Source organism: Paramormyrops kingsleyae, chromosome 13, assembly GCF_048594095.1.
Source record: "Paramormyrops kingsleyae isolate MSU_618 chromosome 13, PKINGS_0.4, whole genome shotgun sequence".
NCBI classification, from domain to species: Eukaryota; Metazoa; Chordata; class Actinopteri; order Osteoglossiformes; family Mormyridae; genus Paramormyrops; species Paramormyrops kingsleyae.
This window is the reverse complement of record NC_132809.1, coordinates 10,403,259-10,418,911: the sequence shown is the minus strand read 5'-3', so window position 1 is coordinate 10,418,911 and position 15,653 is coordinate 10,403,259. Positions and strand designations below refer to the sequence as shown.

The 15,653-nt window shown below is 48.5% G+C and overlaps 1 protein-coding gene across 5 annotated transcripts in view; it reads left to right on the top strand.

Annotated features, from left to right (window-relative positions):
* Nucleotides 1-15,653, top strand: part of LOC111842594 (pleckstrin homology domain-containing family A member 7-like) — a 90,068-nt gene that overhangs the window by 66,332 nt on the left and 8,083 nt on the right. Inside the window, exons 9-24 of one of the 5 annotated variants that reach the window (XM_023809344.2) lie at nucleotides 1,418-1,593; nucleotides 3,777-4,202; nucleotides 4,870-5,386; nucleotides 6,981-7,064; nucleotides 7,448-7,573; nucleotides 8,372-8,425; nucleotides 10,656-10,724; nucleotides 11,582-11,662; nucleotides 11,841-11,990; nucleotides 12,255-12,356; nucleotides 12,452-12,563; nucleotides 12,669-12,835; nucleotides 12,915-13,106; nucleotides 13,216-13,327; nucleotides 13,498-13,577; nucleotides 14,151-14,261. In XM_023809344.2, coding sequence (XP_023665112.1) covers nucleotides 1,418-1,593; nucleotides 3,777-4,202; nucleotides 4,870-5,386; nucleotides 6,981-7,064; nucleotides 7,448-7,573; nucleotides 8,372-8,425; nucleotides 10,656-10,724; nucleotides 11,582-11,662; nucleotides 11,841-11,990; nucleotides 12,255-12,356; nucleotides 12,452-12,563; nucleotides 12,669-12,835; nucleotides 12,915-13,106; nucleotides 13,216-13,327; nucleotides 13,498-13,577; nucleotides 14,151-14,261 — 2,559 coding nt within the window. Of the gene's footprint in view, nucleotides 1-1,417; nucleotides 1,594-3,776; nucleotides 4,203-4,869; nucleotides 5,387-6,980; nucleotides 7,065-7,447; nucleotides 7,574-8,371; nucleotides 8,426-10,655; nucleotides 10,725-11,581; nucleotides 11,663-11,840; nucleotides 11,991-12,254; nucleotides 12,357-12,451; nucleotides 12,564-12,668; nucleotides 12,836-12,914; nucleotides 13,107-13,215; nucleotides 13,328-13,497; nucleotides 13,578-14,150; nucleotides 14,376-15,653 lie in introns of all 5 variants that reach the window. The other 4 variants (XM_023809337.2, XM_072698169.1, XM_072698166.1 and 1 more) reach the window with 4 other exon arrangements.

Genomic DNA, 15,653 nt, shown 5'->3' with positions numbered 1-15,653 from the left:
TTGCTGGTTGGACTGTTTCTGCTTTGTATCGGTGTTGCTGATAGGTCTGTTTCTGCTTTGTATCGGTGTTGCTGATAGGTCTGTTTCTGCTTTGTATTGATGTTGCTGATAGGACTGTACCTGCTTTGTATTAGTGTTGCTGATAGGACTGAACCTGCTTTGTATCGGTGTTGCTGATAGGACTGTACCTGCTTTGTATTGATGTTGCTTATAGGACTGAACCTGCTTTGTATCGGTGTTGCTGATAGGACTGTACCTGCTTTGTATCGGTGTTGCTGATAGGTCTGTTTCTGCTTTGTATTGATGTTGCTGATAGGACTGTACCTGCTTTGTATTAGTGTTGCTGATAGGACTGAACCTGCTTTGTATTGATGTTGCTTATAGGACTGAACCTGCTTTGTATCGGTGTTGCTGATAGGACTGTACCTGCTTTGTATCGGTGTTGCTGATAGGACTGTACCTGCTTTGTATAGATGTTGCTTATAGGACTGCACCTGCTTTGTATTGATGTTGCTGATAGGACTGTACCTGCTTTGTATCGGTGTTGCTGATAGGACTGTACCTGCTTTGTATCGGTGTTGCTGATAGGACTGTACCTGCTTTGTATCGATGTTGCTGATAGGACTGTACCTGCTTTGTATTGGTGTTGCTGATAGGACTGTACCTGCTTTGTATCGGTGTTGCTGATAGGACTGTACCTGCTTTGTATCGATGTTGCTGATAGGACTGTACCTGCTTTGTATCGGTGTTGCTGATAGGACTGTACCTGCTTTGTATCGGTGTCGCTGATAGGACTGTACCTGCTTTGTATTGATGTCGCTGATAGGACTGTACCTGCTTTGTATTGGTGTCGCTGATAGGACTGTACCTGCTTTGTATTGGTGTTGCTGATAGGACTGTACCTGCTTTGTATCGGTGTCGCTGATAGGACTGCACCTGCTTTGTATTGATGTCGCTGATAGGACTGTACCTGCTTTGTATTGGTGTTGCTGATAGGACTGTACCTGCTTTGTATCGATGTCGCTGATAGGACTGTACCTGCTTTGTATTGGTGTCGCTGATAGGACTGTACCTGCTTTGTATCGGTGTCGCTGATAGGACTGCACCTGCTTTGTATTGATGTCGCTGATAGGACTGTACCTGCTTTGTATTGGTGTTGCTGATAGGACTGTACCTGCTTTGTATCGATGTTGCTGATAGGACTGTACCTGCTTTGTATTGATGTCGCTGATAGGACTGTACCTGCTTTGTATTGGTGTTGCTGATAGGACTGCACCTGCTTTGTATTGGTGTCGCTGATAGGACTGCACCTGCTTTGTATTGATGTCGCTGATAGGACTGTACCTGCTTTGTATTGGTGTGGCACAATTTGTACTGACGGTTCAGTCCCGGCTCACGTCTTGGCACTCTGTTGCAGGCGGTGCACACAGGGATGCGCTCCTACATTTACAACAGGCACTCTGTGATTGGCTCACAGGCCGAACACAGCGGTATGCGCACGTACTACTTCAGCGCCGACACCCTGGAGGACATGAACGGTTGGGTCCGTGCCATGAACCAGGCGGCACTCATGCAGACCCATGGGCTCAGTAGGTCAGTCCAACACCAGCACCCTCCCTACCTGGCTTCCTTTTGTCTGTCTCTCTCTCCATGTGCCTGTATGTGAGTCAGTCTGTCTTCCTGCTTACTGGTTTGTGTGTCTGTCTCAGTATTTTGGTGTATCTGTCCATCTGTACTTCATCCTGCTTGTACTGTGTCTTCGTCTGATGATGTCATCATTTTGTCAGTCGTTCTCATGCCTGTATACAGCATGATGCATGTTTAATGTAGCCCAGATCAGCTGTCTGTGAGCATTGCACAGCAGATCTGAAGAAATGAGAAGGGTGATATGAGGAAGACTGCAAACGGGTCCCTCTGTGAGGAAGGTAGCTGACCGTAATCCTGGAAAAAGGCATATGGTTCTCAGTGGACTTCTGGCTGCAGTGAGAGTGGAACAGAATGCCTCGCACCCCTTCGCACGCGGGCAGATAGTGCTTAGTTAAGTGTCCCGGCACCTGTGCCAGTCTCCCCACCCTGTGCCAACCTGGCACTCAGTGTACTTCTCTGGTGCTGTGCTGGAGACCAGGTGTCACGGTAAGTTGAGGCCGTTTGTTATGCGGGATGACCTGTGGCTGCCTAGCACTCTGCTCCCAGAAGCCCCTGGGGAACGGCCCGTCACCTTCCTCCTCCACCATGAGCTCAGGCCCGGTGGGAAAGGCTAAATGTCACTGAATGAGGACGTGCACACGGTGCTGCTCGTTCTGCCTCTTTTAGCCTTCTGCCTGAAGGTTGGAGCTGTTGTGGGCCATTTCTGGGGATGACTTTAGCACAAACTGAGCTAAGGTCACGGGTCCTATGTGACTGGCTCTCCCAACATACCCAAGCTACCACATAGCCTATAGATCAGCCATTAAATGACAAATGCGCTATGGGTTTTTCAAAGTGAGCCTGCTTGTTCCTTTTCATTAGCTGGACAGGACCTGGGCTACATCACTCATAATATCCATCCACTGTGACACGCAAGGTAAACAGTGGAGCCAATCAGGGACAAGAGGTTTGGATTTAAATATCCAAATCAGTTGGTTGCGATCAGTTTTCTTGCCCTTCTTTCTTTTTCTAGTGGAATCCAATAACTTGGTTTTATGAATCTGCTTCCTTTTTTGCTTTGCTTATACTGATTAATAGATTAATAGGGCTGCATTAGAAAGCGTGGGAGCAGATTGAATTCAGGTAAGTTGCAGAATCATAGCCTTGCCCTGTCTGCCGTACTCCATCATGAGGTTTGCAGTGCTCACACACCATCTAGTGGCCAGTAGGATGCAGTGCAGGTGCCATCTGTCTCCACAAGGGGGCGAACGATCTCCATGCCACCTGGGAGACCAGATAAGGACAGGATCCGCTGTCACAGTTAATGATTACTCTTTACTCACATATACACAACCTCAAGAAGAGCGTCACTGCAGTCCCAATCCTGAAGAGGTGATGTTATGTCTATGAGATTGTGTTCTTCAAGGGACTGCCTCCATAAGCTGTCAATTTTTTATGTGTATTTATATATATATGTGTGTGTGTATATATATATATATATATATATATATATATATATATATATATATATATATATATATATATATATATATAATTGTTCACATCATTAACTATGCTTTAAGTCTTACTTGAGAGCAGTCTTCTGCCTGAAAATTAAGATGCTCTTCAGAATGCATTGAACCGATTTTATGATGAATTCTGTCCTGTGAACCTGTGATTACAGATTACAGGTGCATTAAGTAATTCCGACCCAGCGGGATGATAAATGGCTTGCAAGGAGACGATCAGTACGCAGCAAATGATCACTCCAATCACCCGAGGGTATCTCTTTGACTGTCAGGGGTGACACCCTCCCTCATCACTTTCCAGGGTGTCATCTTGACAGGCGTCAGGCTGCCTGTTCCTCTTCCCAAGCTTTGGCTCAATCTTCCTGCCCCGCTAATAAAATTCCTGTCTATCTCCCTGCTGGCTTTTTTTTTTAAACCTCGTATTTCCTGCAGTGACAAACGTGATAACGAGCCACATCATCTCAACTGGCTTTCAAAAAAATTATCTCTTCGAATGTTATTATGGGCTGCGGATTTTTTTTTTGCCGTCAGGAAGGCATTGATTTCTTGGTACTCCATCTTTTCAACCATTCAGATTTATTTATATTTAATTCTTATTATCTTTTTGTTAATTTCTGCCAGGGAGGCGACGAAGTCTAAGAAGGATGGCAAGCTGGCCGCCCCGCAGGCGAATCACGTCAATGGAAAGCAGAAAAGCCCCGCCCATCTGGATGACACGTGGCAGCCTGGGAAGCCGGAGAAAGTGAACAGCTTTGAGAGGTCCGACCCGGGACGCGGGGAGCGCTATGGCTTCCGGAAAGACGAGGGTCACGCTCCAGGCCGGTCACCGTCCAGAGGCAGGAATGTAGACGCCTTTTCCCCAAACTCTTCCTTCTCGCGGGCCCCGTCGGTGCCCCCCGTGCACAAGATGGGCGTCCATCCCGAGCATAATGGTGGCGTTCCGCACGGTCGGGGCGTGGCCTCCCCCATGGATGTGGAGCAGCAGAGGAAGAACACGCTGGCCCAGGTGGAGCACTGGGTGAAGGTGCAGAAGGGAGACCCCATGAGGTCAGTGGGATGCGGTGCAGGTCCCTGCATTGGGGGGTTTTCCACAAAGCCGGATTTCTTAGTTATCTGGGTTAACTTAAGCTGTAGGTCATGATTGTCCAATAAGAGTGTAGGTAAGGAGAACCCTACTGGACAATAATGCCTTCTAGCTTAACATACCCAGCTAACTGAGAAATCCTGCTTCATGGAACGCCCCCCTGGTCCACACAGGCGAGGAGAAATGCTCCCTAGTACAAAAAAATGCTCCCTAGTACTTCTCTAGTACCTACATGCATGTCACACTCTGAAAGGTCTTGCTGGCTATTGTGTATATGAAAATTTTGCATTTAAAATGGAAAATTATTTGTGAATTACTGAACAGTTTATGTGCTATGTTTAAAACCCTATTCTTACCATTTGTAGCATGTATGACTTTTTGAAAGATTATTTCCTTTGGAGTTTGGTGTGAATACAGTGTGGTAGCTGTGAGTGAACATCTCCCTCTACTGGCCACAAATATGTTGCATCGATGCACCAGAAACCCTTTGTACTCAAAGCAGAGTAAACAGAAGGAAATCCACCCAAAGGGTGTGTAATACAGTATAAGCTAAGTAATGGTTGCCCAGGAGTCTATGATGTGTGTGAATTCAGTGTAAATTTTTCTCTGCCTGCTCTGCTGTCGTGGCAGCCTGCTGCCCTCTGAGCACACGCTCCAACGGAGAAGCGTGCGGCCGCAGGCAAATGCCGTGGATCCCTACCCGTCGTTGCCGAAGGCCTCGCGCCACTCGATGGGCGCTACCCCCCCTCTGGCGCCCCGTCACCTGACCGGCGACTACAAGTACGCCCAGGACCGGCTGAGTCACCTGCGCATGTCCACGGACGAGCGCGTGGCCCATAAGGAGGACACCGTGTGGCAGCTCTACGAGTGGCAGCAGCGGCAGCAGTTCCGCTACGGCAGCCCGACGGTGCCCATGTACGGCATCGATCCCGCCTCCTTCAGGGCAGCCCTGGAGGTTCCCCGCTCCATCTCGGTGCCTCCGTCGCCCTCCGACATCCCCCCTCCGGGGCCTCCGCCGAAGACCCTTTCTCCGCGGAGGCTTCACGCACCCTCCGAGCGGGTGACCGTACGACCGCCGCACGAGAGGCCACCCGTGGTAGTGCCTCCTTCAGGCTCCCCCCTGCAAATGCGCACCCAGCTGTCCAAGGTGAGAACCTGTGTGCCGCAGGAGTGCTGCCGTGCTCATCACGCCACCTAGTGGCAATGATTTTTAAAAGCTTTGGGAAGGCCTGTCCCGTTAAAATAAACCCTGACTGACGGTGGAGGATCGCACCGCTCACGGAGCCCCCGACCACAGATTTGAGGACCTGGGGGGCCCTAAGATCACTGGCGTAGAGAAAGGTCTTTGACGGGAGTGTGGGAAATTGTCCTGCTGGAGTTTTATGGGGCCACATCTTGAGCAGGGTGGGACAATCACACGGCCTCCGCCCCGGTTACCCGCCTGCCAGGTGCTCATGAGGTCACGCTCTTTGCCCGGCCAGTGACTCCACCACACCCCCCCCACAGGTCATAGCTGCTTCTTGTTCCCACGCGTGAATCAGCCCCGTGCAGCTGTACAGTCGCAGCGCATCCGTCCGCCAGTCCTGCATCCAGCTGCCGGGCCTCTTTAATGAGCCAACGCTACTAATTAGCACTTTGCAATTAGACGCTGCGCAATGCGTCCGCAGCTGTATTAAAGGGGCAAGCGAGGGACGTGTTTAATTCAGCGCGCGCTGCGGAGCCAGTTACTGCCGTGACTGCGGTAATGATTCCAGTCCAGAGAATTGCGTAAACTTTGTTTTCGTGAATCTTGCAACTTTTTTGGCGTTTTTTTTTTTTTTTCCATTTTTATTTATTTATTCATTTTTAATTCTTTCCCCTGCGTCAGTGTGTGTGTGTGTGTGTGTGTGTGTGTGTGTGTGTGTGTTTTTTTTTTTCTCTTCCCCCAGTACAAATGTATCATTAAAGCACCGAGGACCAGTGCTGTGCGCCGGGGGCCGTTTAGGATCCCAAAAGCAGCCCCCTCCCTCCCCAAAAATCAGCAGCGAGAGTCTTTCGTCTGATCTCTAATTTAAATAAAAAAACCTATTATACAGCAAAAAACGGGGCTGGGGGAATTCACACTGCGAACGCCTCCCACTCTCGCACCCGCTGCTAGCGAACAAATGTTATTTTAAGGAGGCAGGTTTGGGCTAATTTATGTGTGAGTAATTAAATCTCTCGTTGTTTGTGTCCTTCCGAGGCTCCGGCGGTAATCCTGGCAGGTCTCTGCGCCGCATCCACAGAAACGTGTGGTGATTCGGTCCCGCGAGACGCCGCATCCAACGCGCAAACGCTCAAATAACAGGGCGGAGGGATAAAGGCGCGGATCTGTCTGATCAGCACTACGCGAAGTTTGCATGAAGAGCCGAGTTCTTCTTAAAGTCCCGTTTTGTGGGGAATTGGGCGTGGCTTAACTTTGCGAGCATATGAGACATTCGCATGGATACCCTCCCTGACTGTAATTTTTTTACTTTCTTATTCAGGCTCTAATTATGTATATTTCTTAAATAATATAAAGGCTTGTGAATGTTCTATGTTTTTTTCTCACTCGTATTTCTTGCACAGATCGAAAACTAACAGATTATTATTAGTTTTATTATTATTATTATTTCTTAACATCTAATTCCAGTAAGGTATGGGTGTGGGGTCTCTTAGTCCCCTGGGAATGGGGCACTGGGAAGGCAGCCCATGTGATTTTTCTGTCTCTCTCCTGCCCACAGACTTCTCAGATGGAGAGGCGATCTATGCCGTCCATGGGCTATATCACGCACACAGTCAGCACCCCTAGTTTACATGGTAAATCGGTAAGTAGCTGCCCCCCCCCACCCCCCCTGGCCACCCACGGCTGAATCATGTGTAGCTGCTCGGTCCTGTAGGGGGTTTATGATAGAAGTGTCTTACCTGCGTGCATTATGTCTGTACAGGCGTGGGTCTTTGAGCTTATGTGATCCGGACTGAACGCGTATGTCTCACGCAGAGGACTGGTTCTGCTTGTACTGGTCCCACTTGTCTGGGGTGTTTGAATGGGAGGACCTCGCTCTGCTGGGCTCTCTCGGGCCTGGGTTTCCCCATTGGTGCCCCCCCCGAGTCTCGTCAAGGTCGCCCATTAAAACGTAAATATCAGGATCTGAACAAAGCATTCCTATTCTCGCCCCCCGCCCCCCGATCCCGCCATCCCCGCGCTTAGCCGGAGGAGCTTACCTTGCTCCTCATTCAGCTCAGGAGACACCAGGCCAAGATGGCGGGCCTGCGCAACAACACCACGCTGGCCCATCTGCAGCGGCACAGTGCCGTCTCCGGGCCCAGCCTCCAGGTCAGGCCCCGCCCCCCCAAGTGCATGGCGGTCATGCCTCGTATGAATCCAGCTTTGTTGCTGTGCACTGGCTGCTCGATCGTCCCTGGATCAGCTTGCACTGCAGCATAGCACTCCAAATGTTGCATTTTGTTTGTTTTTGACCGCTGGCTTCTTTGTGCTGCGTGCTTAGTAACCATGGCACTCATGACGTCATCCATTGCATCAGGTGCATTATTCTCTCTGGATTGTTTGTGATCCAGGGTAAACCTAAAGCACTTTCTCAGTTTCCCCCACATTCATGAACATCCCTGGGTTTGAACATCAGTGGATGAGTGTGACTGGTTTCTCCTCAGAACTGACTTGACGTTTGCATTTGTTCCCCCACAGCGAGTTTTAGGTTAATCTGCTGTAAGGGTTTAACTTACAAACACACAGAGTGATTGATGAAACTTGTAAAGTGACTCAGAGGGGCTTTTGAAATGGCTGTGTTTGTACAATCGTGCCATTACTTCTGCCGGGTACATTTTATACACTGTGAGGCTCCAGCAGGAAACTTCTATTCTTCTCTGGTCAGAGCGTGTAGCCAGAAAAGGCCAAATTCAGGGTAGTTCATCTTTCTTTTAATCCTAGCTTAATTACTAAATGAACATGACCATTTTAATGACCGTGATCCAAGGATCCGCTTTTCTTTTGTGTATTCCTGGTCCTTGCAGTGTGAGTCTAAGGTCTGATACCCCCGTTGCTCCAGGTGGCGCTGTGAAATCTCTCTGTGACGTTTCATGTCATGTGACTTGTCTCTTCACTCCTCACTTGAAGGCTGATGATACTTACATGCAGTTGAAGAAGGACCTGGACTATCTAGACCTGAAGGTGGGAGCTGCCAAAGCCAAGACACTTCCCTCCTCTTCCTCCTGACCCTCGTCCAGGCCACTGGCCAGCAAGCTTCCCCCACTAACTCCTTTAACTGTCCACTTAGAGCTACCTCCCTTTCTCATTCTTAGTGTAGTTTAGTGTACATGAATTTTTTAGCAAGCAGTAGAGCTTTTTCCATTTCTGTGACTAACCAGTTCTTAACCTGTGGGTAAAATCTGTCTACAGTGTGTGAAATTAAAGACCATTATGTATGGTGGGAACGCATTTTACTTCCAGTTGGAAACACTGTTGTGTTGTGCAGCTGACTGTGTAAGGTGGAGCATTTCTTGATAGGGAGGTACAGATGTAGTGGCATGAGATATGGGTCATTTCCTGATCTGCTGATGGAACCAAGAATTGCATCCTTAATCACTGCAGAAAACCACACTCTCAAAAACAATGGTACCAGTTTTTGTACCTTTGCTTGTCACTGGAGCTTAAAAGGCACATTTCTGTACCTTTTAAGGTACGGAAATGGACTCCCCAAGGTACAAACAACATTAATGTACCCCCAATGGTACAAAAAACATTCCTCCTAGTCCATCTTTGTACAGGTACAATTTCCTACAGCTAAGGGTACAGCTGGCAGACCCTTAAAGGTACAGGCCCAGTGACAAGCACAGGTACAAATTAGTGCCCTTTTTCCTGAGAGTGCATGAACTCCAGGTGATTTCATTACTGAGAGATTCCTGTATGTAGAGGATTGGCAGAAGACTTTTGAAGAAATGTTGGACTGTGCATGAAAACCCTCTCGTGGTCTTTCTGCCTGGGGCAGCTCCCTGATTCGGCAGTCTAACACCAGCTTTCTCCTTAGATTCGCGAAACCTTCCATTTTCCTTCGGTTTTGCAGCAGTGAGCTTTTTTATATGCTGTGTGAAGATCTCAGAGTGTCAAAGTTGCTTGGTGTTTTGAGGTGCTTAATTGGTTAAGGGGAATTCACCGAAATCCAAATTATTTTCATACATTGTTTCTCACATTCTCAGTAGCAGGATTCTACATAAAATAAGATTTATTCCAAATTGGTCAATGATTTCTGTTGTGAAGTTTTTGACTATTATGTATTTGCGGACATCTGTACCATATTAACCTCCTAATAATGCAAAGGGTTTATGGAGAACTGGGGGCGAGAAACTAGACGCAGGTTGAGATGCTTCCTACCTTTAAATGAAAAGCTGTTTCCTTAAACTTCCGTTTTTCAAAGCTGAGTGCATCACCAGCCAGGAATATGAGGCAGACGGTGAGACAAATGGTCATGAAAATATGGTCAATTTATATTACAGATTTTGCGGTATGGAGACAAATATATAAGTGTATTTCTATTTCCACTTGAAGAATAAGGAAAGTATTGAACCATTGATCATCATGATCAACAGTGTGTTACCAAATCCCACTCCAGGGTCCCATTCCTATTTGCGCATGCAGTTTATTTTTAACCAAGTTGGGTGTGTTACAGTCTCTCTGCAGTCACTCAGCCTGTGCGGTGCGTCCTTGCTGCAGCTTAGCATGTGTGCTGTGCATCTGAATCGCCAGTGTATTGCATAGAGCTCTGTGTCTGTGTCTGTGTCGCATGTTGCGAGATTCTACACTCCATGACTGCAATCATGGTGTCGGTCTCCTCAAATATATCCCAGTGAAAACATCTGGAACCATATATCACATACTGAATGCTCTAAAATACATCCTTTTAAGCCACAAAGAATGTTATTACTGGGAATATTTGAAGGCGATTCACTGTGACATGTGACTTTGTGTTATGTCCAGATGACTGGTAAGTATGGGTATAGTTGTCAAAAAACCATAGCAACTGTACTAGGAGCTTTGTGATCCTGTGTCTTATTCAGTTTTGAGAAGTGTCATGCTCTAATCCACTTAATTAAAAATGCTCTTTAATTTTAAATTTAAAACTTAAATGTAATTCTCATTTTGCCAAGTTGGCCCAGTCTTAAAGAAACTGTGTGTATGTGAAATGTATATTAAATTTGTTTATATATAAAATACATGTACAAAATGTACGCTGAAAAGTTTAAGACGGATAGCACTGCACATATCTGTTAATATTTCATTTCACTTTCTTTAAAGGGGGACTTTGGTGTTAGTTTCGCTGCCCTAACACTGCTGGCAAAGCTGCAGATTTTCGTTTGCGAGCATTTGTGTGTGATCGTTTGCTTTTGTTGTTGTGTTGTCCCAGGTGCCTGGATGCGAGATGTTAAAAGACAAAACAACGAAACCTGTAAAAATAGCCGAGAGCGATGTGGATGTAAGTACAGAAGGCTACTCTCGGAGCAGGCCGTCCTGTGCTCCGAAATAAGCCGTCCATCACTGTGCATTCTCTTTCGCTATTTCTCTTTTCACAAATGGCCGTCACCAGAACACATCTGAGACGTTTCACTCAGCATGTAAACAAAAGTCCTGAAACAAACAAGCAGTCGAACGGGGGCCGTGGGGAGCAGGAGACTCTGACATGCAGATTGGGGAGGCTATCGTCAAGGGCTTTTCAATCTAAAGGGAAAAACACTTGCAAGGGGTTTTCATATTTTGCGCTATTAAATTTTTCAGTTTGATATTCATAATCCTTTATTTCTTCCTTTCTCGTAACGTGATCAGAGGTGTAGAAGCTGGAAGTCTTGACTTTTACTGAGCAACATTGTTGCAGTTTAACAATTTATAAGAATGCTCCATTTGTCAGAATGATGAATATTTGATATCATTAAAACAACAATATTACTGCAGTGAAGTAGAAAAAACAGCTTAATTATTAATTTAACAGAATGGAAAATAACTTTGGGAGTGGAGAAAAAATCACTATTTGTGAAAGTCTGTAAATAGGCAGTCAGCGCGTATGTTTTCTGTCTGCGACTTGGTTTTGTTTTTAAACATCTAACCCAGTTTTTAGACATAGACATGCTTTATGTTTCCATGGATGCACAATCCTGCCATGGAACATAGATGTAAAATTTTAAGAAAAGTTGTTTCTTAATATAGGCACTTCATTTATGTAAGTAATTTTGAGGCATTATGGTGGAGTGAATGACGTTCAACAGGATCCTTCAGTAAGCGAACATGGTGTATCTTAGAAGGGCCACGTTTGGTGAAAACGAATCTTCACCTCTGCAGGTGAAGCTGAGTAGGCTGTGTGAGCAGGACAAGATCCTTCAGGACCTGGAGACACGCATCCGGACGTTAAAGGAGGATAAGGTACTGATTGGTCAGGGCTTAAAAAAGATTTCGCCCTCTTTGATGATGCTGCTGGGTTTTCTCTTGGCTTAACGTGGCTTCGACGATAAGGTAGGAGGGTAATGGTGAGCCTCACACAGAGGAGAGTTTTTGTGCCCATGGAAGGTGCTCGTATTGACCGTCCACTGGTCAATAACAGGACAAGCTGGAGTCGGTACTGGACATGTCCCACCAGCAGATGGAGCAGTACCGCGACCAGCCAGCCCATACCGAGAAGATTGCTTACCAGCAGAGGCTGCTACAAGAAGATGTGGTGCACATCAGGGCCGAGATCTCCCAGCTGTCCACGGTGAGCCCAGCCTAGCCTAAACCGGCCTTCAGTAGTACTCCGAGACCCTTGATATCTCAATTGTCGTTATGCTACATATGAACACCACTTTCCATTTCAGTTCAAATTCAATTAGCTTTATCGGTAATCCACGATTGGACACTTGTGCCACATGTGTACCCAACAACAAATAGCAAATAAAATTTCTAAATTAAATGGTGATTACTTGAATGATTCAACAGTCCAGCACATTCATTGAGCAAGGTCTAAAAAACCCTTGTCCAGGAGATGGAGAATGCTTGGAATCATTACAGCCGGCTGGAAACAGACCTGGAGCATTTAAGGGAGGCCTTGCAGGACCAGATGAACCGGGACATCCTGTCACAGGTGAAGCCTGAGTCAGTAGTGGAGCTGTCAGTCCCCTCTCCGCACTGTCATCTTTAACCAGTAGCTGTGCATCCTTTGTTCCTTCATCAATGTAGCAAGAGAAGGGTCAAATGAGGAAGGAGTTGTGGAGGATCGAGGATGTCATGGCGGGGCTAAGTTCCAGCAAGGCCAACTACAAGGTCACCATAGAGTCTATACAGAATCCAGGTGAGCGGGGCCTCCTCATTTAAAGTGTTGGTGAGAGAGCGCCACCTCCTGAGCTGCCACAGAACTGCAAGGCACGCCTTTACATTTGTGTCTGCTCCTCTGCAGAGAGAAAACTCGTGCCTTCAGTGTCGTCGTCCTTTGTGCCTTCGCTGTCCGTGAGTGTCTCCACGTCAGCTGTCAAGCCGCCCCAGCGAGGCCCCGCCCCTGATAGCCGGCTGTCGCAGCAGCCGACGTGGAGCCCCCCAGTGTACCAACAGCCTGCGCCGACGTGGGTGAGTGAGCGACAGCGAGGGCTGGGGAGCCTGGGCCACTGCATACTTACTGGGAGTGACCGTGTGCCCTTGGTTCTAGGTCGATGAGGACGTCCCTCCCAGACCCCCCCTGCCCTACCTGTACAGCCCTGATGAGCAGCCCCCCGTCGTGCCCCCCCTCCCCAAGGAGGCGTCGGTCATCCGACACACGTCCGTCCGGGGCTTGAAGCGCCAATCCGACGAGAGGCGGCGAGACAGGGAGGTTGGCCCGTACATCAACGGAGACTACAAGGTGCGTATGCCGGCCGGTCGGCCATGGCGGGTCGCGGCGCCCTCAGGGCGAGTCGCGCTGCCCTGAGGGCCAGCATAGGTCCTGAGCCCTTATGTGTTTGCTCTCCCAGGGGGATATCCGGCCGTACTTAAGTGAGCCGGACCTGCTGGGGTTGGGAGAACCGGACTTGAGCTACGAGGTGCTGGAGCCGGATGCCGGCTACCAGACGTTACCGAGCAAAGGTAAGCTGCCGCCCCCCCCTAGCAGAAGCACTCAGATTCAGACTCAGACTAGCGAGCATGACACACGTCACAAAGCTACAGCTCTCCAAGGCTTTATAGCGCTCAGTGCTCCCAGCAGATGCTACAAAGGCTGAGACAGTTCCTTCATGTTATCTGGGTGTCCTTTACAGGCCCGGCCAGCTCCAATTCAAGGCTGGATCCCGCCTCGTTCGTGGTGCTTAGAAGGGGATCGCCCGCATCTGGCCTGAAGGTGAGCGTCCGCCGCCTGCTCGCTCGGCTGCCTGGTGACCATGTTGCCGGCAGCAGCCCCGCTTTTGCATGCCACGAGAGTGGCTGTGATGAGGTGCCGTGTTTGGTGCAGATGGGGTAAACACTCACACGCGCACAGAGACGGGGCCCTGGGATGTGAGGGTGCAGGGTGGTCTGTGTGCTGTGTTTGCCCCCCCTTACATCACATTCCCATGAGAAACGGCAGAACTCAAATTAACCTGTGGCACTTCTCTTTTTCCTTTTTGCTTTTTGCTTTCTTTTTCTTTCTCTCTTTTTCTGTTCTCATTCTCCAACTCTTTTTTTTCCCTTTCATCCTTTCCTTTTTACACATCTCTCCCCTACACATCCTCTCTCCTCTCTTTTCCTTCTTTCCTTCATTTTAACATTCTCTTTCTCCCTGTCTTTCTTCCTCCTAATTCTCACACCCTTCCCCCCCCCCTTCTCACCTCTCTCCTCCTGTTTCCTCCTCTTATCACACACTTTCTCACCCCCATCGTTCCCCTGTCACACACTCCCCCCTCATTCCTGCCCACCCCCTCTCCCGTCCCCCCAGGAGAGACCAAAGAGTGCCCTGGAGCGGCTATACTCGGAGGAGCCTCGGCGTGGGGCCCGCATGAGTGCCGACGAGCAGGTGGAGCGCATGAAGAGGCACCAGAAAGCGCTGGTGCGAGACCGCAAGCGCACACTGAGCCAGGGGGAACGCCAGGGGGGCGGAACCCGGGCCTCCTCCTCCTCCTCCTCCTCGTGCCCCCGGCCCCTCTCTGCCGACCTGGGCTCAGTACGTTAAGTGCTGGCGCACGATGACTAACCCCGCCCCCGACGCCTGCCTGCCCACCCCCGCACCCCCCCCAGAGCGGCTCTCGAGCTTCCCCGCAGAATTGTTAATTCCACACGCTAATTGCCGAAGTGTCACAGTAGCTCGGTGTCACTGGAGGGGGGTGGGGGGGGGACGCGTCCTGTGGGGCCTTTAACCTTTGAATGTATTTCGGGGGGGGGGGGGCTTGGATTTGTGTGTCTGCTGAAGGAACCTAAAGCTCATACAGCTACTCAACAGTATTCAGATGACATTTGTAAAGCTATCTTTTATATACCTTTTGATATATAGCACAAAGTGTTCTTTTCAGACCCTAAGTCTGTCGTATTTTTGTTTTGTTCACGCCAAAGCGTTGTTGTCCTCCAGCCTAATGCAATAACGCGATATCAGAGGCAGCCTTGGCCCACATTTCTCACCCATCGATCCAATGTAAGCCAGCTGCATCAAATTCCATTCAGGAAGCCTGGTGCTCGAACTCCATGAAATCAGTGTTCATATACAGGTCTGGAAAAAATTGAGACAATTTTTAGTTTCAGTTATTTCTCAATTTATGGATATGCTTCTGTGTAATATATATATTTTTTGCAAACTCCAACCTGGTTCTTCCCTGCTTCTCATTGATGAAGGGCTTCTTCCTTTATGGGATTTCAGTCCTCCTTCTAGGAGCCTGATATGAACTGTCCTAGCAGTGCACTTCACACCTGCACTTAAATGTTTCCCATTCCTTTTGAAGGTCATTTGATGTCATCCTCTAATTCATGAGGCGCTCCCAGATAAGTTGATAGTGACTCTGGCTGTACAAAGTCGCTTCCGTCCTTTACCTCGCTAGTTTTTTGGTCGCACCCAGTGTCTCCTGCTTCACATTAGAAACTTTGAGCCTTGAAGCAGCTTCCCATTCAGTGTAGCCTTCTGCCAGCAGAACCACAATTAAACCAGGATTTAACAATTTTTAAAAAATATGGAGTGGACTCTTCATTTTTTCCAGAACTGTATATATAGGCTCCATGGTGGCACCTGGATGTTCTTTGGCCTGCTGGCCCGATCTGCTTCCGGTGGGTGAAGGCGGTTGAAGCTCGAGGGGGTGCTCTTCAAGGTGGACTTCCACCACTAACTCTGGCCAGCTTCCACCATCATCTCCTCTTATGTTCTTCCTCTCCTACACGCACAACTTTTCCTCCATCTCTGTCCAACCAATTTTGACACCCCCCCCCCCCCCCAACAAAACACCAAGAAATCGCCCAA